Raw genomic sequence first — 24,781 nt, forward strand, 5'->3', positions numbered from 1 at the left:
AGAGAGAACAGAGATTCTCCAGGGAGCTGGCCAAGCTGGAAGAGTGTAGGACCCTGGAGAATGGAGCAGTCATGAGGGACATTCTGAAGCTGGAGGAGCTGAAGCAGGAGGTATTCAGCCTCACTGCCAAAATAACAAAACTCCAGAGCATGGTCCTGTGGCTGAAGGAGGAGAAGCAGCTACAGGAAGCAGCCTTGCAGTCTGAATGTGGCCACTTCGAGGAGGAGAAGCAGCAGCTGGGCAGCCTCATCTCCAGCCTCCAGAGCTCCCTCTCCAAGAGCCACTGGGCCCAGGAGAGACTGGAGCAGGATCTGCAGACAGAATGCTAAGAGACAGCCTGAGCAGCTGGTTGCCCTCTATGTCCATCATGAGCAGACAGGAAGGGAACTCTGTCCTGCAGCAGCTTCAGCAGTTGCAGGCAGCTAGTGCATCCCTGTACAGGTACACATGGATACCAGCCATGGGCCGAGGAACCCCGACCTGCTCTAGGCACAGATGTAGCCAGCTGAATGGCAGCTCTGTTATTCAGACCGTTGCATGGTTTAAATACATTACATACATTTCTACAGTGCATTAGAACAATACATTTTGGGTCAGTCAAATGCAGCTGGGCCTGGCTGGGGAGTTGGGATCTCCACTGCTGCCCCCTCTGTGCTTACACAGCCAGTGCTGAGCCCCCTCCCCACTGCAGTAGACAAAGCAGCTGCTCTGCCTTCCCAGGTTCACCTGCCTTCATCCCTCTCACTCCCCAAAGATGGGCTAACAGAACAGCAAGACCCAACACTGACTTTCCCCAGCAGCCTGAGAAGTCACAGCTCAAGGCAAGCAGGTGCAGGCAGCACCCTGGTGCTGTTTTATACAACACAAGCTCAGCAGCTGCTGGTGAGAGAGGGGCTCCCTGCCTCCCCAGCCACAGCAAGCCTGCAAGATTGTCAGCTCCAGGGCAGCCAGGAGTCCATGCTGGTCACCCAGTGCTCCCACCCCTGTGGCAGAAGAGCCCCTCCAGCCCTTCCCTGGCAACCCCTGCCCCTCAGAGGGTCCCTAGGCACAGACAAGGCTGGCACCATGCTGGCTGCACAGCAGCCAGGGAGCTTGCTGGGAGAGGAAAGAAAGTCAAGCGAGAGCAGCTATGGAGACCAGGCAGGAGAAATGGGGTGGGGCAAAAGGGGAGAGCTCCCACGGGAGAGCTCTGCAAAGCCACCTGCCCTTCACAGGGACAAGCCAGCACCTTCTTTGCCTTAGTGTCTAACTGCACCCAAGCCAGCCCCATGTGTTGTCCCTCTTATGTCCCCTCCTCGAGCCTCTAGCCAGAGAACAGCCGTTCATTGTGGTCCCCGCTATGCCAGTGGGCAGCAGGAACTCCCCCTGAGGAAAGCAGCGTGCACGGGGTTGGGGCACTGGAGGGACAGTGGAGGAGTACAGCACACCCTCAGGGAGGGAGTATCACCTACTAAAGGCCTTCCCAGCCTGGCAGCTGGCATGGTGGGGAAAAAAAGGGCCAGTGGCTGGTGTAAAGGGCTGGACGGATCCTGGCTCAGGTAGCCCGTTCATCCCAGCCCCAAGCAGGGGTGCTCAGAACCGCATGCAGGCCAAGGAACAGAGGCAGGAGCAGGGTTCCAGCCATACCACAGTTCCTGGTAGATTCCTACACCTCCCCCTGGCCTCTGCCCCAGGCAGGGCACCAAGCTCCAATGGAGCTGGGGAGGGACCATGCCCATTCTGCCTGACTCCTCCAGTTCAGCTGCAGGTTCCTCCAGTCGCATCTGCTCACTCTACCCTGAAGGTCGAGTCCCAGCCACAGGAGCCAGCAGTGGCCCAGCTCCTCTCGCAGTGCTAGTCCGAGGTGGCCAAGCCCTGCCCATGGCTCCCACAGCTACCACCATGAGAAGAAAGGCTTCCGGCTCTGGAAGCTCTGTGTGTAGGACTCACTGGCGGAGCGCTGGTGGGAACGCGCAGTTTCCACAATCACAGGTGGCATCTGAACCAGGTGCAGTGGACTCTTCCCATCTTTCAACGCCTGAGTCAAGTTCAGGATCTGTATGGCACAACAGAGCAATGCCTGAGCGACAGAGCATCCACTCCAGCACCCTTCCTGCCACAAAGGTAGGACAAGGCTTCCTACCTCAGCCGTCTGTCTTAACTCTGCACAGCTTACCTGGCCTCTCATGACAGCAATCTGCTTGTGGAACTGTCCCCTGTCAAAGCCAGGGTCTTTCTGCAAGAGAGAGAGCAAAGAACAAAATGAGATCCACTCTCTGCTTCATGCAGTGAACAAGATGCCTATTCCCCAAGGAAGCCACATCCCCTGTCATGTCCCATGGGTTTCCTGCTTCTCCCACATTGAATCTTCAGCTTCTGGCAGAAGGATAACCCTGCTGTGTCTCAGCCTAGGAACACTGTAAGGATCTTGACCATCTCTCTGTCCCTGCAACCTGCAAGATTGTTGGGAGCTCCCCAACACCACTCGCTCTTTTCCTCCTCCCACATCATCTTCATCCCCTCCTCCAGCTCACCTTGAAGAGCTCATACAGATCTTCCTCCAGGTCCTTGACAAAGTTGGGGTCTGAGATCTTGGGAAGAATCAGGTCCTTGATCTCCTGTGAAAAGGGGATTTTGGCCTGGGGCAGCCATGCCCAGTAGAATGGATCTGTGGAAGAAAGCAGGAGACATTAGAATTGGGGAAAGCAACACATGGTGCCACATGCTCCTGGGTGCTAGATTCCCTGCATCTGCCTTCTACAGTCTCTGCTGAGGAGCTGCTTGTGAACTCAGAAGTTGCAGAGGCACAGCCCTAGCCCTCTCCTCTACAATCCTTGAAAAGGATGCCCAAGCATGGAGTTGTATGGCTTGCCACGGGGCTTTGGCATAGCCTGAGGGACTCACATGCTCTCCAGGAGTCCGGGTGTTTCAAGGGAAAGGCCAAACCATTGTCTATAGCAGCCAGCTTGATGATGGGCTCCTTCACCACCACCCAGTCGCTGTCCTGGAAGGAAGTGAAGCATGTCACAAGGAGGTCCTCCCAGCAGGAACAGTTCTTCTCCTACTCCCTGCAGCCCCTGGCTACCACAGAGGCACAGCAGCCTCTTGCCTGTAGCACGGCACCTTAAGCACAGGGAAACATAGCCTGCTTTGGGTGGGGACAAAGCTGTTTCCCCCCCAGGTCTCACTCCAAGGTCCAGCAACACCAATTTCCCCTACAGAGTTCAGCTGCATCCTCATGAAGTCCCACTAGGCCACAAGCCACCAACAAAAATGGTAACAAAAGGCCCAGGGGACAAGATCAGGCCTCAATACACTTGGAAACCCAAACCAGATGGGAAATTCCTGTCATGCCTGCCAAGCTGGCAGCTTCCAGAAGCAGAGTTCCCATGTTAGCCCTGCCCAGGAGCAGCCACTCACCCGCACGCCCGCGCTGTCCAGGGGACAGTCATACTTGATGAGCCAGTTGTCATTGCCCCGATCTGCAGGGAGACAGAATCAGCTGTGTCAGCACCAGGGCCTCCCTGCAGCACCAGGCTGGGCAGAAGACTACTCCTCTGACCCAGAAGTGAGACAGACACATTTGAGGCACAAACTTGCAGAGCCCTTAAATTTGCTGCAGGCATGGGGAGCCACATCAAGCCACTCACAGACAGCCCTAGAGGTCCACATATCACCAGCTCCCAAGAGAAAGGTCAGCCTGCAAGCCCCAGAGTGCAACCTCAATCCCTTCCAGCCTAGTAGAAACTCAAGACCACGGTGTGAAATGGGATGTACAGGGGCACAGTTAGTGCTGGATTTCTGGATGTCCCTGCATCCTCACATTTGGCAAACTTTCACCTGAGCACCATGGTGGATCCAGATCTGCCAGTAAACTGGCCAGCAGCCAGAGCCTCAGGTGGTGAGCAGCGCAGCAGCTGCACTCTGCCTAGAGGCAGATGTCACCTGCCAGCAACCGAGGGGAGAGGAGTTTCGGGTGCAGGGAAAAGCCACAAAGACCCCATCTACCTCCCCTTTCTCCAGCATGGCAGGACATGAAGGAGCAGGCAGCATCCAGTGCCAGGCAGCTGGCCCTACCTGTGTTCCTGATGATGTAATCCAGCACCACCAGCCGCTCGAACTGCAGCAGCAGCTGCCGATTAGTGTTCTCCGGGAGCGGCTCGGCTTCAAACCGCCGCAGCCAGTAGTCTGCATCCTTGTAGCCTTCCACAAAGAGCTGGAAGGAGCCCACCTGAAGCAAGGACGGGCTGCATTACAGAAGGCCACAGAGGCCAGGGAGGTGCTAACAGGCAGGCATGGAGGCTGGCAGCCCTACCTTGGGCGGCAGACCAATGCGGTTGAAGCGCTGGCCAACTTTCGGCACCTTCTCCAGGGCCAGCCTCTTTCCTCGGGACTTCACCCTGTCAATGGCACTGTAATTAAAGGTCTCACTGGCCAGATACACCACCTGGAGGGACACGAATGAGCACAGTCAGCAGGGGCCTCTGGCAAATCACAGGACTGCCCAAAAAAAACAAGACACAGCATTTCCAGAGCTCTGCCCAGCACAAGGATCCCCACGGTCTGAGCAGGAACAGTCCTAGTCTAGAACACTCCATCTCCTAGGTCAGCAGTGACACAAGATAAGGTGCAAGCAGAGGTTGCACACAAAAGCCTCCCCAGAAGAAGCCCCCAGCAGCTGTCCCCTCACCTTTGTGCGGGGAACAATGTTGAGTTCCAGTTTCTGGTCTACCAGGCTGGCACCTGCCTCTGACAGGTAGCCCTGGTTCAGGACAAGGCAGTCTCTCCCAAAGCAGCATGGGCAGCACAGCTTCTGTAGCCACTTGGTCCACTTGGGGTTCAGCTGCCCATATGGCTCCTCATTCTTGGGCTTGAAGACGCCAATGATTTTCTGTGAGTGGGAGAAAAGAGGCCTGAGTCCAGGAAGTTGGCAGAGATGGGAGACTTTCCTCAGCTCACAGCAGGGATACTAAGGAACAGGTCCAGAACTGCCCCTCATTAGGATAATAACCAGCCTCCTGGGACCAGGCAAAACTTCACAGCTCCTGGGAGGGAGGTAGGCAGAGCTGGGAAGAAACCCTCTCCAGCCAGTATCCCATCCCACAAGAGCAGAGTGCTGCCCAGAGACCTTTATACCCAACATGAGTCCCAAAAACCACCAGTGATGATGCAGTCTCCTGGTAAACACATCAGTCTCATTCCAGTGACCTTTGGATGGTGGGGGAGAGCTACTGCTCATCGTTGGTCATTATGTCCACACAGGAAAGGGACAAGGATAGCAATCCCTGCCCTGGCTCAAAAATCCATTGAACAGAGCTGATCCCAAACTGACCAGAGGAAAAGGACCATAACAGCTGAGCACCTGCAGGACCCCTGAGGAGCCAGGGCTCTGTGCTGGGGAGTCCAGCAGAAGGACTGACTCACTGGATTCATTGTGGATGAGAAGGCACAGGCAGCTCCAAACTGGCCACCAGCTGATACCAGCAGCTCCCAGCCCCTGAATCCAGCCTCACACACAAGCCAACCCAACAGTGGGGACAGCAGCATAGGTACCCCACTGCTGCAGAGGGCACAGCAGCCTTGAGTGGGGCACTGCACCACCACTGAGCCAGCACTGCCACAGCACACAGATGAGAGAAGGGCTGGGACAGGAGCAAGGCCACCTGTCCCCAAAAGTCAGGCATCTCTGGGGGGATGGCAGTCCCTGCTCTGGAGTGACTCAGCAGCACATGCAACCAGGCCTTCTCCCCATGGGTATTGGTAGCCCTGGCTTGAGTGGGCATCACTTCCCCAAGTTGAGCTCCTGCCAGAATGTAGAACATGAGTCCCAGTGCTTCAGCAGGGAACCTCAATGCAATCTTAGTCTGTCAGGGGCCAAAAGCCAGGCCACAGCAAGCACAACCAAGGCTTTGTCCACCAGGAAGGCAGAAAGGAAGGGTGTGAGAGAAGAGGATCACTTGAGCCATGTCCAGATCACACGGTGGAGCCACTTCCCCTAGGCAGGCAGGAAGGCAATCCCCCGCACCAGCCCCACACGGCTGCCACATGACTGTCAGTATATCCAATATATGCATCCTTGGATACAAGCCTGCAAAGAGGCCTGTCAGGAGCTCTGGCAGCATGAAGCCCTGTGCTCCATGGAACCAGTCCAGCAGAACAAGGCCCAGCCAGGCAGGGACAGCATGGAAGCAGAAACCAGAGGCCTGGCAGCACAGCATCCCCTTCCAGACAGACCCGTGCCGAGAGCAGCACTGACAGGGAAAACAGGTCTGCCTGGTGCCAGCAGCAAGGCAGAGAGCTGGCCAGCACAGAGCAGCAGTGGGGTGATCACAACCACTGGGGCTGGGCAGCACAGCCCTGGAACAGCTCAGGCCCAGCAGCCTCAAGGGAAATAATCAAAGAAGAAAGTTTTTCCCCCCAGTATCTTCCCCCTGCTGCTCACACTATCTACATGCTGCGCTCTCTCCCGTGCCAGCAGTGGGATGTTTTCAGCAACCCTGGGCAGCAATCACAGCAACCAGTCACACACCACATTTGCTGGCAGCAGGATAATCTGTGGGGCCTGCCAGCTGACAACGCCAGCAGTACACAGACTTTGGCTCCTCACACTCATCCTTCAGCAGCCATCCTTGAGTTTGGGTCTCCTGCAGCCAGACAGTCTCCAGCCTACAATCCCCAAGTAGCTCATCAGGCTGCCCCCTCCAGGTCTCATATTGGGTAAGAGGAGGGAGCTGGGCTGTGGCACAAATGAGTATTTCCCCACACGCCATCAGCTGAGCTGGGAACTGCCTGCTGAGTATTTCCCCACACACCATCAGCTGAGCTGGGAACTGACAGCTTCCAGGAGCCAGCTTTCACCCAGAGAGGGAAAACTAGGACACACCAGAGACCACAGAGCTCACTCCTGATTCCCTGGAAGCATCCCAGCAAACACGTGGCAAGGGAGTCACAGGAAACAGCAACAGCTCAAGTAATTGGGCAGGGAGCAGCAGGTCACAAGACAAGCCAGCCTGTGCTGCACATTCATCCGGTCAGTGGCACAAAGACAGCCAACCAGGTCTACAGGGGACCAGCTGCATGGCAAGGACTTTCTCTCCACTACACCAACCACACAGCCACAGAGAAGACATCTCACTCTGTTCAAAAACACAGGCCAAAACCAGCTCAGCCCACAGAGGAACAGCCCTGGGGTTGGAGTCACTGTGTTCAGATGCTGATGCACGGGCCTGCGGGAGGGGGCGACCCTTCCTCTTTGGGCACAAAGCCGCAGCAGAGGTTGAATCAGCACTTGGACACTGCTGCCCCGCACTCTCGCTGCCGGTCCCGCTGTACTTCTCCCCGGGAAGGCTCAGACCCGCTCCGGTCGCTCCTACCAGCCCTCCGCGGCCGGTCAGTCCCGCCAGCGTCCCGCTCCCGGCCAGCGCCGCTCGGCCCACAGGCCTCCGGAGCTACGGGGGCGGGACCACCCCTGGGTCGGCCACGCGGGGCTAGGCCCAGCTCACCCCCTGCGGGTCCTTCACGAAGTAGCTGCCGCTGGAGCCCTGCGAGATGCGCTCGGGGAAGATGCCGCGCTCGCTGGCCAGCTCAGCCCGCCGCACCACGTCGGCAAACTCGGGATCCTCGGGGAAGTCGTTGCGCTCCCGCTGCGCGGCCGCCGCTGCCGCCGCCGCCGCCGCCGCCGCCGCCTGGGCCTGCGCCTGGGCCTGCGCCGCTCCGCGCCCCGCGCTCCAGCAGCGGCTGCCGCTCGCGGTCGCGGCCGCCAGGGGAGCCGGGAGGGGAGGGCAGCGGGGGCGCAGCGGGCGGGAGGGCGCGCACGGCACCGCCCGGCAGCCCGTAGTCGGGGCCCTGCGCCCTCTCCGGCGACACCAGCGGGCTCGTCTCGTCCATCGCGCCGCCCGCCCGGCCCCGCCGTGCCGCTGCTGCCGCTTCCGGTTCCGTCCGCGTCACGGCGCCCCAGGGGCTGCTCCGCCCCCCGCCACACCCCATTGGCTGCTCCGCCCCAGGTCTCGCCACGTCCGGCCGGGCCGCTGCGGCAGGAACCGCGGGGCCGGCTGCGGACGTGGTACCGCTGGGGCTGGTTCAGAAGCTCTCGCGCCTCGAACTGTTCGTTCGGGAAGGCCAGGGTGTCTTCGCCCACCGTACACCCCCGCCGTGGCGGCTGGCGCCAGTGCCCTGCACAAAGATGGACGCTCCGGAGTGGCCGTGCCCATTGCTGCCCTTTACAAAAATGGAGGCAGGGCGAGGGCGCTGCCCCTCTGCAGCCACGCCCGCGGTGGCAAGCTACTTGCCCCACACAAAGATGGCGAGCGGCGAGGGCGTGCTGCGCAGCTGGCCAATGAACAGTCGCGTTGCTAGCGGTTGCCATGGAAACGGCCAACGGCGAGTGGGGATGGACGCTGGCGGCGAGGCACCGCCCGGCGGGGCGGGGTGCTGGCAGGGGCGGTGGCGGCCGCCGCCCCTCGGCGGGACGCGGTGGGGAGCGGTGCAGGCGGACAGCGCGGAGCCAGGTGAGCGCGGGCCGCGGGTCCCTGCGCCGCCCGCGCCCCCCGCCCCGCTCCTGGGCACGCACCGGGCCCGTGAGCATCGCCATGCGCGTCCCGGTGGTGGGGCGTGCGTGTATCAGCCGTGGGTGCATGAACACGCCGGGGTGTGGGTGCATCAGCCGGGGGTGCACGGACACGGCGGGGTGCGGGTGCACGGACACACCGGGGTGTGGATGATCGCTCACGGGAACAGAGACACGACGGGATACTGACACATCGGGGTGTGGGTGCATCCCCCGTGGGCGCGGTCACGCCCCCGGACACACTCCCCGGGCGGGGTGGATGCGTGGCCCGGGCAGGATGTCCGTGCCTTGGCCCGGGGATGTGCGGTTCACGGGGTCGTGCACCCCTCGGCCGCCGTGCGATCCGGGCTGGGCTGGGCGCCTTGCCCCTCCCTGCGGCGGGCTCGGGGCGCTGCGAGCCCGGGCGGGCGTGTCCGGCTTCTGGGCAGGCTGGAGAGCTCGTGGGGTGCTGTCCTCCGCGTGAAGGGTCACAGGCCGTGCTGGCCGTGTCACAGCCCGCGGCGGAGCCCTCTCCTGCGCCTGGGCATGGCCGGGCAGGCTGCAGGGTGGGAGCCGGCGGTGCGCTCCCGCTCCCTCCCATCAGCAGGGAGCACTGTTCAGTCGCTGTTCGCCTTGCTGGGGCCATTTCTCCGGACACAAAGCCCTGGCAAGTTCCTGTTTCTCTCCTGAGCGCCGCGTCCTGCTGGTTCCTGTGGTTCAGTAGCCACCTCCTGGGTGATGCACGGCCGGCTCTAAGCAGATAGACCCCGCCTAGACGCTGGGAGCCCCTTCCCATCGCTGGCACTGCCTGAGCTGCGCCGGCAGCTGCTGGAGAGGCAGCGCCCAGCCCACCTGCGGGGCTGTCTCTATTCTGGTGCCTTCCTGTGTGCTGGGGAGCGCTGTGCTGCGTGGCAGGGCTCTGTGAGGTGTACAGGGCTTCAGGAGGTGCTTGCTGTTGGCAGGCAGGTTTGCAAGGCTTGGGTAGCCGAGCAAAGCCCTGAAGCCCCAGGATGCTATCTCTGCTGTCCCTCTTGGGAGGAGTGTCCTCTCATCCCTGGGGGTGAGCCTGGTCTCGTTCTTGATGCTGAATCCGAAAACCCCACAAGCTCCTCCCTCTCCTGAGGAACTGCCACTGAATGCAATCCAGCAAATCCATCTCCTCTCCAAAACGTTTGTTTCTGTCTGGAACTGCCCCAGCAAAGCTGGAAGTGGCCCATGGCCTGAGCCTGCACAGTGCAGGACCTCTGGGGTTCTGCTGGAGTGCCATGATGGAGGCAGCCAGTTCGTGCCACTGCTCTTCCTGCCTCTCACTCACATTTCACAGGGCTGTGACCCCCGTGGGCTCACATCTCCCCGAGCCCTGCACTGGGGCGGGCAGCAACCCGAACCTGGCGGCTGGGGTTTCAGAGCCTGGGCAGGGCAGCTGTGCTCCTGGGCTCACCTCCTCATCTGTGCCATGCCCTAGCAGATCTGTCCCCAGGGCAGACAGGCTCCTCTCTGCGAGCTGAGAGGATGCAAGGGCTCTGGGCAAGCCGAGCTGCTCTCCCTGCCCACCAGCTCTCTGTGCCTCTCCCTGCCAGCTCTTGTCCTGCTGTGCCGGAGGCTGTTGCCATGACCCTCACCAAAGGCTCCTTCACCTACTCCAACGGGGAGGAGTACCGCGGCGAGTGGAAAGAAGGTGAGATGTGGCAAGAGGGAACAGTGCCAGCCGTGCTGGGGGACAAGCAAACCCCACATCTCTGCCCAGCTCCACGCTGGGGCAGGTCCCGCCTCTGCCCAGTGCTGCTCATTTCTGCTGTCACCTAGGTCGCAGGCACGGCATCGGACAGCTGACGTTTGCGGATGGCACAGCTTACGTGGGGCACTTTGAGAACGGGCTCTTCCACGGCTGCGGTGTGCTCACCTTCTCCGATGGCTCCAGGTGGGCATGGCGCTCCTGCCTACACCTCCCCGGGCATTCCCCCTTGCCACGGGGAGCTGCTGCCTCAGGAGACCCTCCCACACAGGTACGAGGGGGAGTTTGTGCAGGGCAAGTTCAATGGCGTTGGAGTCTTCACCCGCTGTGACAACATGACCTTTGAGGGCGAGTTCAAAGGCGGGCGCGTGTACGGCTTCGGTGAGTGCTGCACGGCCCCTGCTCAGCACAGCCCCTTCCAGCATCTCCCGCTCCATCCCTCCTTCCCTGGCCCCCTCCCGGCGGGTGCAGCTCCCTGCCTCTTCACTCCCAGCCCTTCCCTCCCCTCCCCAGGCCTCCTGACCTTCCCTGATGGCTCTCACGGCGTGCCCCGCAATGAGGGCTTCTTTGAGAACAACAAGCTGCTGCGGCGGGAGAAGTGCACGGCCATCATCCAGAGGGCCCAGGGCGCCTCCAAGTCTGCCCACAGCCTGACAGCGTGATGGTGCTCGCATGCCCTCCCACCAGAGCAGGGACCCCCCTACTTGGGCGCTGGCTGGGCCTGGAGAAGGGATGTGGCACTGCTGGGTGCCTCCCTGCCCTTCGTCCCCTCCAAGCATCCTCCTGCCAAGGCCTGCCGCTGGAGGGGATGGGACACACTGCTCTCCACCCAAGTGCCCTGGGGCAGCCGTGGTGCCTTCTCTTTCTGGCTGTAGTCCTGGCACCTGCTGGAGCAGCAGAAGGACAGGGTGACAGGGGTTTGGCCCCTCTTCCCCCCAGGAAGACTGTGGACCACTACAGCTGCTAGCCAGCTGCAGAGGATGGAGCAGAGGGGTAGAGGCTGGTCCCTGACCCCACTGCCAGGGTGCCTTGGCTGGAAGCTGCTGACTGAACCACGTACCCCCAGAGGGGCAACTCCTGGCTCACTTTGTTGCCCTGGTCCTGGAGGCAGGGTGGGCACCCCGGGCAGTCTGTGGCCTGCACCCTCAGCTCTGGGTGACTGGCCATCCCTCTGCATGCCCAGGGTATGGTGACATTGTGTCCCCAAGGAACCCAGCCTGCTCTCAGGGCCAGCCAATGGGCTGCGTTCCCCTCATCCCTGTGCCAATCCACCCATCCACCCACTGCCTTGGGGACATCAGCAGCAGCATCCCCACCAAGAGCGACTGGGGAATGCCCAGCCTGGCACAGGTCTGCTACACGCTGGTGGAGGATGGTAGCAATGGTGAGCAAGGAGAAGGGTCAGCTGGAGCCTGGAATGAGGGACATGAGCAGGGCTGCATGGAGTGCCAGGGCTGGAGCAGGAGGCCTGGGCAGAGCGGGGATAGAGGTACAATGAAGGGGCAGGCAGGGGGCACACAGTTCCCCATTTCGCCCCCCACAAGCGTCCTTCACCTCCCCACTGCATGCTCACCTTGGCCCCCGGTGCGGTCTGGCTGGCTGTGGCACAGGGTCCCGGCAGCCCTCACTGCCCAGTGCAGGCTCCAGGGGCCGTGCCCTCCCTGCCAGTCCCTGCCTGCACCGGGTCCCGTGCCTTGCTGTGACCCTGCCTTGTGCTGCTGCCTGCACGGGCCTCAGCTGAGTAAACCATGTTGCCAAACACACGTGCCATGTCTTTTTTTGCTGGGAGCAGGGATGGCACGGGGGCCTTGCACAGACAGGACTGCAGACACAAAGAGGAGACTGCAGGTTTATTCATGGCACAAGGATCCACCCCTCCCCAGGCAAAGACAACAGGTCCCTGGGGGCTGGCAGGGATGCAGGCTGGCCTGGGGTTGCCCTCCTCTACCCATTCTGCCCAGTCCAGCCATGTCCAACAGGGAAGAGTAACATGGCGGCCCTCTCCTGGCCACCTCCCAGCATCCCCAGAATGTCCCCAGTTCCCAGGGTCCCTGACTCCTGTACCTTCCCAGTGCGAGAAGGGGCAGATGGAGAACACCTCACAACCAGCCATTGGCACTGAAGGTGCTCCTCAGCTCTTCAGCCTGGGCAGGGCTCAGAGGGGCCAGGGGTGCACGGCAGGGCCCTCCGTAGTAGCCAAACCACTCCATGGCCTTCTTCAGCCCCGGGATCCCAAACCGGCGGGTGACCTGTGGGAGGGAGGGCGTGGAGGCTTTCTGGCTCTCATGGGCCAGCATGCTCTCTGGGCTCTGCTGTGCTTTGCTTGCCATCACTCCTGTCCTCGCCATGTGCGGCTGCAAGGCTGGCACGGTGTGAGGTGGCTGCACCCCCCATGAAGAGCCCACTGTGGGGTGGGGGGCAGAGCACACCCACACAGGACTCTACACAGGAGCTCTGTGGCACACTGGGCTCTGCAGCAGGGACAGGCCACTCCACAGTGGGTTGAGTGGCCCAGGAAGAACCAGCTCTTCCCCCACACACACTGCTGCCTATAAATAGCCAGCAAGGCTCTGCATGACGGAGGGTCATGCAGTGCCTGGTGCCAGTGGACAAGCTGTTCCTTAACATGACAGGGCTGGCTTCCCACCTTCCCACCTCCAGTCTGTCTTGGCTCGCTGTGCCATCCTGTCCCCCTGAATCACCCCTCCACCCCCTGCAGCCCAAGGGGCTTCCATTCTTTGCCTCCGTCATGGCCTGGCACCCCCTCCCTTCAGCATCCCAGCCTGCTCACCGCTGTGTTGGGCTCAATGAGGCGGTGCTGCAGGTCACGGGCCTCCTGCCACTGGCCCGTTCGACACAGCTGGTCCAGCTGACACAATGGGTCACCCAGAACATTGGCGAGGGCACACACACCCCCAGAGGCACCTAGAGACACCAGGACACACTGGCAGCCAGCTCAGCATGCTGTGCCTAGCCAGCACCTCCTGGTCTCTCAGTGTCCCCAGGCAGTGCCCCCAGCCAAGGATGGGCAGCTGCACTTACCCACAGCGTAGCTCGCCAGCAGGAAGCCAGCTGATCCTGCCAGCACCTGGAAATCCTCCTTCCTTGTCTTGTGGACCATCAGCCCCATTCGGGTGATCTGGGGAGAGACATGCTGTGCCCTGGGGCAGGCATCACCCAGCCCCCCTTGCTGCAGGGTGCCTGCTGGCAGCCCTGGGGTCCGGGGAAGGGCTGCAAGTCCCAGCTCCCCATTCCCAGCTTAGGTCCATGTTTGGTGGTAAGCAGCCCTGGGAAAGTCCTGCCCCACTCACGTCCCCACCGCTGTCCTTGATCCCAATGATGTTTGGGTGCTGAGCCAAGGTGATGACAGCCTCCATGGGCAGGTCCAGGCCGGTGTTGGCAGGGACACTGTACAGCACCACAGGGATGGGTGATGCATCGCCAACCTGCAGGCAGCCAGGCAGATTTCAGTAGCTGGGGTGGGCTGGGGACACACTGGACTTGTGTAACCTGCTGCCCCAGCTGGGGCTGCTGGCAGGCGCTGGACATGGCTCACCTCTGTGTAGTGATGGATCAGGGCAGCAGTGGTCATGGCCCCCCGGTAATAGCAGGGTGTCACTACCAGCACCACGTCAGCCCCCGCCTCTGCCATGCTGACTGTCAGCTCGATGGTGGCCTGGGTTGCTGGGGAGGCGGCAAAGGGGTGAGGGGTGCTCCAAGGGGGACACACAGCCCCTGCACTGCCCCCCATGCTGCCCACACAGGCACTCACATTCGCAGCCCGAGCCAGCCAGCAGCAAGCGGTCCCTGGGCAGAGCCCGGCGCACGCAGCTCACCACCTCCACCCTCTCACGGGATGCCAGGTATGGATACTCCCCGTTGGAGCCCAGCACCACCAGCCCTGGAACACAGATGTGGGGAGGGCAGGGCTCAGGCACAGGAGAAGAGTGCCAGGACCGTCAGGTATTTGCATTACTCTCACTCCCTTCTTTGCTGCTGGCACCCAGGCAGAGCTCCACAGCCCACAGTGTGCCCTCTCCTGCCTATGTCCTTGCAGTCCCAGCTTCCTGGTCAGAAGAGAGGAGACTCTGGGGAACATCCTTGTGAGGCTGCAGCCTCTTCTTCTTCTATCATCTATCCATCCTTGGCAATTGACAGATACTTATCCCAGGAATTTTTGAGTGTGCATGATAGTGCATTGCATAGCTTCAAGCATGCAGCTATGAGTGCAGCATGTGTGCAAGCCTGCACATGTGTGGAGTGTGTGTGCAAGCACGTGCTGGCATGTTGTGGGGGTGTGCAAGGACACGCTCGTGTGCCTGGGCACGTGCCATGCAAAGGGCCCCGGGTGGGTGACCCGAGGTGTTGCCAGCCACAGAACAAAGTCCAGCTAGAGGCTGAGCACCCCTGGGGAGCTGGCAGGCTGCCTGCACGCTGCCGCACAGCCTCTGAGGCAGGCGGGGATCTGGCGGGAGCCTGCCCGGAGAAGGACAGTGGGCAGCGCTTACCTCGGAAAGGGATGCCGGCATAGCGGCGCAGGTTCCCCTCCAGCTGGGCATAGTCCACCTCCTGAGTGGGCGAGAAGGGGGTGGCGAGCGGTGGGAAGATGCCCCCAAGATTGAAGGAGGGCGCTGATCCCTGCGGGGTGCTGAGCCCCCAGCACTGCCCGGGGGCTGCCCCGTGCCGAGCTGCCAGGGCAGGCCGGAGGGAGGAGGCGAGGCGGGTGCTGAATGCCATGGTGGCTGGGCGCTGCCGCTGCCTGTGCTGCTTGCCTCGCCGAGGGGCTGTTAATGTTTGACGGGGCACGTGAGGGACCCGCAACCCTGCTGGGCAGTTGACATGGGGGGTGGTACCACATGAGCTCAGGGTGTTCTTCTCCCTGCAGGAGCTGGCTGCAAGGAGCTCAGTGCCATTCCAGCTGAGCTTTGGCCACCGCGGCCGTGGCTTTCCCTTCTGCTTGCCAACCCTGGCAGCCATTCCTCTGCCTCGTACAGGGCTGGGCTGCAAGGCCAGAGAGAGACCAGGCATTACAAGCAGTCCCAGGGCTTTGGTCAGGGATCACCTGATCCACCTGTCAGTGTAGGGTGTCCTGTAAACGGGTGAGTGTGAGCACTGCATTTAGCATGTGTGCAGAGGGACCACCTGTCCCCTGGGGATGGCTGCAGCAGGAAAGGCAGAAGGACAAGAAGCCATCCAGCCCCACAGAGTGGCTGTCCAGCACGGGTACAGCTGCTGCTCTCTGGCACAACCTCAGCCTCCAGCACAAGATGGACTCAGGTTGAGCTGTCCTCCATGTATTTTTCCTCCCTGAGCTTGCCCAGGTGGGACTTCATAGGACCGTGAGCAATCAGGACTCCTGCAGCGAGGAGTCCTGCACTTGAACCACTTGGTGTCACCAGTACTTGAGTCCTAGTGATAGGAGGCAGGGCTCATCATGCTGCCAGATAACCCTGCTCCCAGGATAACCCAGCTTCCCCAGGCCCACCAAGGCTGGTGCAGGCTGCCCAACCTCAAAGCCACCTGGAGCCAAACACTGCTCTTTGCTAACTTTTATTGACACAGACAAGTCTTGTCTGGATCATGCTCCTTGGAGCTGAGCCCAGCCCCTGGTCCCTGCCTGGTGCCATCATGCAGGGACCTCCATCTCCCCCTGTGGCTGCTCCTTGGTCTCCAGCGCCTGGCGTGTGTCCACCTGCCACTGCTGCACCAGGTCTGTCGGGGTCTTGCCAGCCTGCAAGGGTGGGCAGAGAGAGGCTGGGCACAGGGTGATGCAACAGGGTGGGGCAGCAAATGGCCTCAGTGCTGGCCCCACACACTCACCTCATTCTTGGCCATCATGTCAGCCCCATGCAGGATCAGCGTTTTGATGATCTTGTAGCGACTGAGCCGTGTGGCATCATGCAGTGCTGTGTCACCTTCCTGAGAGACAGCTTTACTGGAGATTGTGGGCCAGGGACAAGGACCCTCTGCCTGCCCCCAGCACTGCTCCCCAGTCCCCAGCACACCAATCTCCACACGAATAAAGGGGACCGTTCCTGTCCCAGACCTGACTGTGGCTGCAACCACCCTGGGGCAGGGATGTGTGTGTCCAGATGTGCCCCACTGTGGGTGCTGGAAGCCCTTGGAGGGGTCAACAAAGGCAGGGGGATCGGTGTTGCCCCCACTGATGCCTGCATGGCTGCAGCACTCACCCTGTCTGGGGCATTGATAGCCACCCCGCAGTGGATGAGATGCTCCACAATGTCAAGGTGTCCGGTTCGGGTGGCCACGTGAAGGGGTGTGCTGAGCAGCTTGAGGGGGGATGAGATGGACATCAGGGGGGATCAGCAGCCCCACCTGCTAACCCAACAGTGGGTCAGCTCTGGTACCCCTGGCACAGCCCTTTGACCTGCTCTGCCCTGCTCACCTTGTCCTTCACATTGAGGTCTGCCCCGCGGTCCTGCAGCAGTTTGACAGCATCCAGGTGCCCACCCCGGCAGGCCCAGTGCACGGCAGTGCAGTCCAGCTGGACATACAGTGTTGTGTCATGGTGGGGGACACCGCTACCCTGTACCTGTCCCCTGCCCCAGCAGGTCCCCGTGCTGGAGCTGAACTGGTGGAGCCCTGCTGCAGCCACCTCTGTGATGGGGACAGCACTGCCCCACTGCAGGGTCCCCAGTCCTGCTGTAGTTCTGGCTGCAACACACCCAGATGCTCAGACCAGCATGCAGCTGGAAGCAGAGTCCAGCCTCACCCGGTCCCTGAAGTCAACAGTGGCCCCACTGTCCAGCAGCTTCTGCAGGATTTCCATGTGTCCCTCCAGCGAGGAGCGGTGCAGCGCTGTGCGGTGGAACTGCGGGACAGGGTGGCACATTGGAGGACAGATGCATCCTCCCCTGCCCATCTGGTTGTACCTCCAGCCCTGTCCCAAGGGTCCCAGCCCTCACCCACGGGCATGGTGGGGCACGGCTGCATGCCAGGGTTGCTACCTCATCACATGTGTCGGGGGAGCCACCGTCTGCCAGGAACTTCTCGATGACGTGCATCTTGCCCTGGACAGCGGCTCGCAGGAAGGTCTCTGGCTCCACAGGCCCGTCCTGGCAATGGCACAGGCTCAGGGCTGGGGCAGCACAGGGGTACAGGAGAGGGGACAACATGGGGGCCCCCTGCCCTGCTTCCCCAGGGAGGTCTCTGAGTGGCAGGGTGACCCAGGGGCTGGCCTGTGGGTGGTCCAGCCCCTCTCCCAGCAGCCCCCTCCCACACCGTGGAACCCCTGACGTACAATCTCCAGGGGCTCAGGTGGTGGGGTGGGCTCGGGGGTGGCTGCCCGCTCTGCCCGGCGCTGCCGGCGCTGCTTGCGGAGCTCAATGAGTCGTTGGATGCTCCCCACGTCGATGATCTCCCGCCTCAGATCCACTGAACTCCTCCGCACCTTCTCCTGGCCCTGGTGAGCACACACAGTGCCCTGACTTGTCTGTGACCAGCCACCCCTGGCCACCCTGAGCCCCTACCCACTCACCTTGATGGCCTCAAGGCCCCAGTTCCTGGGCCCACAGCGTTTCTCCTCCTCCAGATCAGGTGTGTTCATCCGCTCCACGGCCGGCGGCTCCCGTGCTCCATCCCCTTTGAGTTTCTGCACAGGCACAGCGGGCGCTGCATGGTCTTGTCTGGGCACAGAGCAGCCCCACTGCCTCCATCCTCAGCCTGCCGGGGAAGGTGGCTCTGGGCATGGCTCCACTCGCCGCTGAGGTCTGTGGGGTGCTTGGCAGCCCTTGGGCTTGCGCTTGCCTGCCCACCCTGTTTGGTAAGCTGGGCACCTGCTGGCTGCTCAGTTCTGCCCCATGGGCTAGAGCTGCCGGGTTGGGAACTTGATCCCCCTGAGAGCCCTTGGACACCTTCATACATCCCCCAGGATGGCAAGGTCGGTGCCAGCCTCCTCACATCCGAGTCCCTAAGGATGGACAGAGTACAAAGGGGGTTCCTACTACAGCCCAGGAAGGTTCCCCTGCCCCATGGACCCACCTCCTCCTTCTCCTCCTCTGCCAGCTTCTGCTCGATCAGCTCCTTGGCCCGTTCCACATCCAGCTCCATGTCTGCCTGCAGTGCACAGTCCTGTGCAGGATGTGTCCTCTTCTTCTTGCTACCACAGGCAGGGAGTTCCCAGTCCTGGCTCCGGGTGCTGCCGGCAGCTTTCCTGGCTGTGGGGCTTTATGCTGCTGGCCCCTCTGTCCCACAGCCCAAGGGCACCAACAGCTGTGGCTGCTCCACATGACTGGGGCAGCTTTGTCATGAGCTCACCCTCCTGCTTTCTGGCCCTGACTCACCTCTCCAGCCCCACACCCTCTTAAAGAGACCCCCCCACACACACCCTGGGTTTTACCAGGACATCTGTGCTTATTATGGGAAGCTGCAGTGTGCGGAACCTGTGACAGCCAGTCAGGAGAGGCTCAGCAGAACAGGGACATGATCCAGGGTCATCCCATAGGCATGGCACCTATGCCTGTGCCACCCAGCCTGGGCAAGCAAGATGCTCCCATGGTTCCCATCTTTGTCCAATCAGATGCTGCAACAGCCAACATTGCCCAAGGTTCCCTGGCACCTTGGGCAGGGTGGGGGCCTGAGGGGTCCTGCCCACCCCAAAGAGAGGCAATGGGTCCTCTCAAGTCTCTCAGCCAGCAGCAGGCAGCACGGGATGCCAGGAGTCATGGCCCTTCCATGCTGCTTTAGAGGATGACCTCAGGTGTGGAACATTCTGAGCAGCCCTGCCAGGGTCCCTGAGGCTGCCTGGCCCCCCCCACAGCACATGGCAGTCTGGCAGCAGGAGACTGGCCTCACGTGGGGCCAACAGGCAGAGCCCACAGCTATTCCCGGCAGCAGGAACATTGTTCAACCCTCCTGAGAACTCCCCCCTTGTAAGATGAGGTCAATGATGAGGTAAGATGACAGTTAATGCGCTGGGCACCATCCACCAGCACAGGACCTGGGGAGGGACAGGCAGCTACACGTCACTGCTACCCTCCTGGGCAGTTCCCAGGGCCATCCTTGGGTGCCCTGTCCCATGGGTGTGACAGCCTCCCATGGCAGAAGGACTATTTTCACCAGGGCAGGCCATGGTGGCCATGAAGGTAATCTTGGGACTGTTCCCCTGCATGGACTGTCCCGCCTAGCTCAAGGGCAGACACCAGCTTAAACCTCCAGAGGGGAAGTACCAGGAAAGGGAGGTGGTGACCCCACACTAAGAAGCAGCCAGAATGACAATGGGACAATGCAGGGGAGGGGTCCTGGCAAGCAAACAGCCAGGGTGGGCAGGACAGGGTCAGGGTGGCACTAGGGAGCAGAGCTGGGGTGTCCAGGCTACCCTTGACCACCCTGTCCCCATTCTGACATGGGAGCAGATACAGGACAGGCACAGGGACCTCATGGCTATGGGTTACAGCCCCCTCCAGCCTGTCCCCAAGGCCAGAGGAAGGATGAAAAGGCTTTATTGATAAATACAGACTATGTACAGAGGGGAGACATCTCCACCCAGCCCAGCACCCCACGGGTCTCCTGGCCAGGGGGAAGCCAGAGCCCAGTGGGTCACAGCCTCTCCCTGCCGGCACAGCCTGGCAGAGGAGCCCCAGCCCCAGAGACATTTGGTCTCGAACCTCCTTCAGCAAACACGGCGCCTGCCCGTGTCCCTGGCCAAGGGCAGCCACCATGGTGGCACAGCCCCATGCAGACCTTCCTGGGGGGTCACCTGTGTGGCAGCCTCAGGGGGGAGCAGGAGTAGCTCCGGATGGGCCAGAACACAGCACAGGGAATCCCCAGAGGTGCCACTGTCTCCCAGCCCCCTGCCCTCTCCCCTCAACCAGTAGGGGGTGGCTCAGTTCCTGGGTGGAAGGGGCTGGTTGACAATCACTTGCACAACAAAATCCTTCTGGATCTTGGTCTCCTGCAGTCGTGTGCGGTCAGTGAGCAGCTTGCCTGAGAAGAACCAGCGCTGCCAGGCCAGGTCAATGCCCTCCTGCGCCTGCAGCTGCTTCTTCAGCTGCCCGATGGTGTCGCTCATGCTGGCGCTGAGCCGCAGGTCCTTGCCGGTGGAGAGGCGCACCTTGAGGGTGAACTCCCGCCGGGCGTTGGGCAGAGGCTCAGCCGGTTCCACCGCCTCCTCCTCGCTCCGCTCCAGGATCAGGTTGACGGGGGGTGCAAGGCAGTAGACGGGCAGCTGGTACCGGTTGCCCAGCTCATCGTAGCACTCCGTCAGGGACCCTGGGGACAGCGGGATAAGACGCTAAGGGTGGGCATCCCCATGGACCACTCAAATGGGGACAGGGTCACCTCAAGCAGCCTGGCACAGCCTGCCTTTCTCATCTTGGCTGGGCTGAGCTCTGCATGGGAGGTGGGAGCCCCTTTCTACTCCAGCCTGGGACCCCCATATGCCCAGATGTGGGGCACTCAGCACGCAGCCCACCCAAATGCCCAGTGCTGACCCTCACCATGGGGCAGGGTGATGCTGGCTCCATCGAGGATGGCCTGGGCCAGGCTGTGGTCATTGGCTTCTACAGCATAGGCAGCTGCCTTCAGGGCATCCCAGATCTCCTTGCGGCCTTCGAAGGCTGGTGCCGTGTCCCAAAACTCGTCCCGCTTGCTGCGCAGCTGCCCGTCTGTCATGGGGTAGTCACTCTTCCACTTGGGACACTCCTTCTTCAGGGGCTCATTGCGGCCTGCAGAGGGGGGTATATTCAGCCAAATGACAGGATTTCCCCTCGGGTCCTGAGCCCCCCACCTCCCCACAACCACAGGTTCTTCCTGGGGACCTCTTGCACCCCACCCTGTCCAGTGAACAACAGCCCCCGATGTAGCCAGGGCTAACTGGCCTAAGCAAGCCTGGCCCGAGATCCCACTGGCCCCACAGCAGTTGCTCCCCCAAGTGACACCCTTTGCCCCCAGGGGGACAAGGGCTCTTGTTTCCTTGCTTGGGGGACCAGCCACTGCCCTGTAGGGTAGTCACAGGGCCTCGGGGCCCTTTGAGGCAGCGCAGTATTTATAGCTTGGGGAATTAGCCAGGAAATAAGCTGGTGAGTCGGAACGAGAAGGGGATTACAAAGGCTGAGCTGCAGCAGAGGGGGGTCAGGACTTCACTGTCCCCTCTGCCCACCCCGGGATGACAGGGACCAGCTGCAGGCAAGACAGCAGGCACACAGCGTCCCGGGCATCAGGGGGACAGAGAGCATCACTGCCAGACTGCAGGTGCCCCAGCAACGGGCTGAACCAGCCCCTAGCCACATCCCCACAGACCTTCAGCAGCCAGCATTGCCCAGGGATCTGAGCCACCCCAGTGCCAGTCCCAGATCACCATGCCCTCACTACACTGAGCTGTGGCCCTGTGGGAACAGCCCTGTCCCATTGGTCCCACAGCCAGGCCGGACACGTGGGGCAGGAAGGAGTTGTTGTCACTCCCAGCTGAGCTGGGGACAATGAATGATAACAGCTCCTTCCTGTCACCCCCCTCCCTGAGCTGGCCAGGCAGCGCCCCTCCTCTGGGGACAGGATGAGGGGAAAGTGAGGCTCCAGCTGGGCAGGAAGATGCCGGTGCCCACACAGCGTCCTTCCAGGCAAGGTAATGCCACACACCCCAGCCACTGGAGGCTGCCACCACCGCCAGCTGTGGGCTGAGCAGAGTTCCCCAGGCAGCTGCTCCTGAGCAACGGTGCGCTGACACGCAGCACTCCATGTCCTTTTCGATTGTACCAGCCCTGCCCCACCCTGCCCAAGACCCCTGGAGCCAGCATAGCATCTCTTCCCAGCAAGCACCCACCTCAGGGGTCCCCAAGGGGCACAGGTGCTCAGCTACCCCAGGGCTGGGCACCCAGCATCCCTGGCAGGCAGCATCCTGCCCACATCCCTGGAGGAGCAAGGGCAGCCGGCTGCAGCCAGTGCTGCCGATTCAGCAGTCACGGTGCTGGGCCAGAGGGATTTGCAGCACCACAGGACACGGCAAGGTCAGAGGCAACACCTGCCCCAGGAGGGCAGCACAGAAGCGTCCACAGCCAGCCTGAAGGACATGTCTGGGATCATGTCCCTGCACTGCTATGGCCATCAGGCTGGGGCTCATGTTCTCACAGCCAGGACTCCTGGCCAGCACTCCCAGTGAGCCATTCCCCCTGCTCTGCTTGCAACAAAGGGAAGAGGCTGCCCCAGGAGAGGCAGCAGGACGGGAGCTGTGGGGGTCGGCTGTGGCAGGGAGCAGGAACAGGCCGTGGCTGCCTCGTGTGTACAGGTATGCCCAGCAGCCTTGCCCAGGTAGGCAGGGGCTTAAGCCTAGTCTATTTATTGCTACCACCCAGCTGGGCCTGCACCTTCTAATCACCTCCTGCTGCTCTATTCCTAGCCCCTTGTGCAACTCTCCATGGCAGCACCACCAGACAGGTCCATCCGCTCGCTGTGCCCGGACTCGAGACAACAGGATCTGGCTGGCAGCCTGCTGCCTCCTGCCCTGTGCCTGCAGCACCCTGCCCGTGGCTCAGCCCCCCGCCGTGCCCTGCTGAGGGACCCCCAGGCAGGAGGATGTGACCCAAAGGCTTCCCTGCCCTGGGCTTGCTCCCTGCCTGCAGGAGCCTTAGGCAGCCCCAGCTGACAGGTCCTGGAGGCCCCAGAGAAGATGTCAGCCAGAAGGCAGCAGTGCTGGCTGATCCACTCCCGAGCCAGGCAGGGGTGGGATGCTGCGTGCCACTGGCATCCCCAGCTCCTGCTATGGTAAGCTGGCCACCGCAGGGACAATATTGTCACCTGCTGCTGGGAGTCGTTGAAGGATCACTCCACAGGGGGTCACAACAAGCCCCAGCCAGGGCAGGAGCTGGCCAGGCAGGTGAGCTGCTTAGCAGGGCCCCTGTGGCAGCAGAGGTGTGCAGGCAGAGCACCGCTCCCTGCTGATGGTAGGTCCTCGTGTACTGGGACCTGCTGGCCCAGGGCAGTGTCCCCATACTGCTGGTGAGAGCAGCCGTAGCCTTGCTTCATCCCCCAGACCTGCTGAGCAGCTCCCATGGGCTGGTGGGACCATGCAAGCAAAGGCAGGAAGCAGCCAGGGCACCTGGCACAAGGGACAGCCCTGCTCTCCCAGGAAGGGACATACTGGAAGAAAGCAGCAGCAGCGACTGCCAGCAGCATACCAGGAAGAGACCATGACCTATCCCAGGAGAGCAAGTGGGGATGGAGACACAGGCTCTGCAGCCAGCTGTTGCCTGGCACGGGAGGAGATCACACAGATCCAGATGTTGGGATCTGACCCCACCCCCCATCACAGCAGCCTGAGCTACAAGGCAATGGCCCCACATCCCACCAAGCTGAGGGAACAGTCAGCCAGGAACCCAGGCCTCAGCGATACCCGAAAGAAGGCGCTCCTGGGGGGCAGAGTGAGTCAGGGTGGGGGAGCTATCACCCCAGTCCATCCCAGCAGGGCATCCCCGGGGCAGGCTGGCACACCTGGAGCCCCACGCGGTGGGGGCGGCTGCCCACGGCACAGGCACGGCACAGCAGCCACGGCACCCTGCACGTGCTGCCGGATGGCGAGCACCGTCCCACGGAAAACGCCCTTCCCTCCCTCCCTCCCTCCCTCAGTGGAGGCGCGGGCGAGGGCCGGGGCGTCCCGTCCCGGGCACACGCTTCCTGCCCCTCCTCTCCCGCCGCCCACTACCGCTCTGCCATAAACACGGTAATTACCGGCTGCGACGGCACCGGCCGGGGAGGCGGCAAGGGAAAGGCGTGATTCATCCTAGCAGCCCACGGCTTCTCCGCCAAAAGTCCACAGTACCCATCCCCGCGGCCCCCGGGACCCTCCGGCACGGCATCACGGGGAAGCGCCTCATGGCACCCGGGTGTTCGGTACCGGTAACTCCGGGGGCCGGGGGGCTGCACCAGCCCCGCCGCTGCTCTCCGGACCGGCGCAGCCGCTCCCTGCCCTAGCCGCACCCCGCGAAGCCCCGGGGCAGCGCGGACGCGGCGGCGCCCGCCGGCAGCCGCCAGGTGCACGGGACGGCAGGGACCGCGAGCAGGCAGCACCCTCCGTTCGCTGGACGCTGCCGAGCCCAGACCGGCGGCATCCGCCACCCCGCAGTCCTTCCCGGACAGCACTTCCCGGGAGGAGCCGGCACCCGGCAGGGCTCGGCTGGACGCGCTGCGCACCCCAGCCCTGACCCCGCACAGCCTCCGGGGCACCGGGACGGGAGCCGCCGTTCCTGTCCGCTCCCGAGGCCGCGCACCGAACCGAGATCCCCGGGGGCTGGGGACCCCGAGGGCACAGAGCGGCTCCTGGGGTTGTGCGAGGGAGGAGTTGTCCCGTGGCGGACTGCGCCCCTCCGGTGCCCACGTTCCTCCCGCGCCACCCCCAGGGGAACACGGGACCCCCCCCGCTCCAGCGCCCGCGATCGCGGGGGTGCCCAGCCCGGACGACCCCCGCTCACCTGCTCGCTTGCGGGTGTTGCCGCCGGCCGCGGGCCGCTCCCGGCGCTGCCGCCCCACGCAGCCGCCCATGGCGGGGCCGACCGGCGCGCAGGCAGGGTGGG

The 24,781-nt window shown here is 62.2% G+C and overlaps 5 protein-coding genes across 6 annotated transcripts; 1 reads left to right on the forward strand and 4 right to left on the reverse strand.

Moving 5' to 3' along the window:
• Positions 1-536: 536 nt before the first annotated feature.
• Positions 537-8,160, reverse strand: PI4K2A (phosphatidylinositol 4-kinase type 2 alpha). Its single transcript, XM_041415307.1, is given in 10 exon segments — positions 537-2,035; positions 2,156-2,215; positions 2,514-2,647; positions 2,884-2,983; positions 3,400-3,461; positions 4,057-4,210; positions 4,295-4,426; positions 4,670-4,870; positions 7,482-7,700; positions 7,702-8,160. Coding segments are annotated over 10 exon segments (1,488 nt in total). The 5' UTR covers positions 7,966-8,160; the 3' UTR covers positions 537-1,873.
• A 204-nt stretch (positions 8,161-8,364) lies between these two features.
• MORN4 (MORN repeat containing 4) lies at positions 8,365-12,018 on the forward strand. The gene is made up of 5 exons (XM_041415314.1): positions 8,365-8,486; positions 10,105-10,202; positions 10,331-10,445; positions 10,531-10,640; positions 10,773-12,018. The coding sequence occupies exons 2-5, from the start codon at positions 10,136-10,138 to the stop codon at positions 10,919-10,921; spliced, it is 441 nt and encodes a 146-aa protein (XP_041271248.1). The 5' UTR covers positions 8,365-8,486; positions 10,105-10,135; the 3' UTR covers positions 10,922-12,018.
• A 76-nt stretch (positions 12,019-12,094) lies between these two features.
• Positions 12,095-15,287, reverse strand: HOGA1 (4-hydroxy-2-oxoglutarate aldolase 1). Of its 2 annotated transcripts, XM_041415330.1 has the most exons (7): positions 14,768-15,287; positions 14,032-14,160; positions 13,816-13,943; positions 13,571-13,705; positions 13,302-13,398; positions 13,051-13,184; positions 12,095-12,508 (listed from the first exon to the last, which is right to left on the reverse strand). In XM_041415330.1, the coding sequence occupies exons 1-7, from the start codon at positions 15,285-15,287 to the stop codon at positions 12,359-12,361; spliced, it is 1,293 nt and encodes a 430-aa protein (XP_041271264.1). In that variant the 3' UTR covers positions 12,095-12,358. The 2 variants fall into 2 exon arrangements, 1 of the variants encoding a protein (XP_041271264.1); XR_005953458.1 differs by lacking the exon at positions 13,051-13,184 and having other exon boundaries at positions 12,383-12,508; positions 13,302-13,705.
• Positions 15,288-15,852: 565 nt separating this feature from the next.
• ANKRD2 (ankyrin repeat domain 2) lies at positions 15,853-19,521 on the reverse strand. The gene is given in 10 exon segments (XM_041415329.1): positions 15,853-15,990; positions 16,080-16,178; positions 16,451-16,549; positions 16,666-16,764; positions 16,993-17,091; positions 17,228-17,335; positions 17,521-17,682; positions 17,758-17,871; positions 18,261-18,392; positions 18,394-19,521. Coding segments are annotated over 10 exon segments (1,152 nt in total). The 5' UTR covers positions 18,529-19,521; the 3' UTR covers positions 15,853-15,885.
• A 141-nt stretch (positions 19,522-19,662) lies between these two features.
• On the reverse strand, positions 19,663-24,771 carry UBTD1 (ubiquitin domain containing 1). The gene is made up of 3 exons (XM_041415331.1): positions 24,680-24,771; positions 20,717-20,944; positions 19,663-20,489 (listed from the first exon to the last, which is right to left on the reverse strand). The coding sequence occupies exons 1-3, from the start codon at positions 24,747-24,749 to the stop codon at positions 20,104-20,106; spliced, it is 684 nt and encodes a 227-aa protein (XP_041271265.1). The 5' UTR covers positions 24,750-24,771; the 3' UTR covers positions 19,663-20,103.
• Between the last annotated feature and the right edge of the window lie 10 nt (positions 24,772-24,781).

This window comes from Onychostruthus taczanowskii, unplaced genomic scaffold (assembly GCF_017590055.1).
Source record: "Onychostruthus taczanowskii isolate IOZ18803 unplaced genomic scaffold, ASM1759005v1 scaffold5, whole genome shotgun sequence".
Taxonomy (NCBI): Eukaryota; Metazoa; Chordata; class Aves; order Passeriformes; family Passeridae; genus Onychostruthus; species Onychostruthus taczanowskii.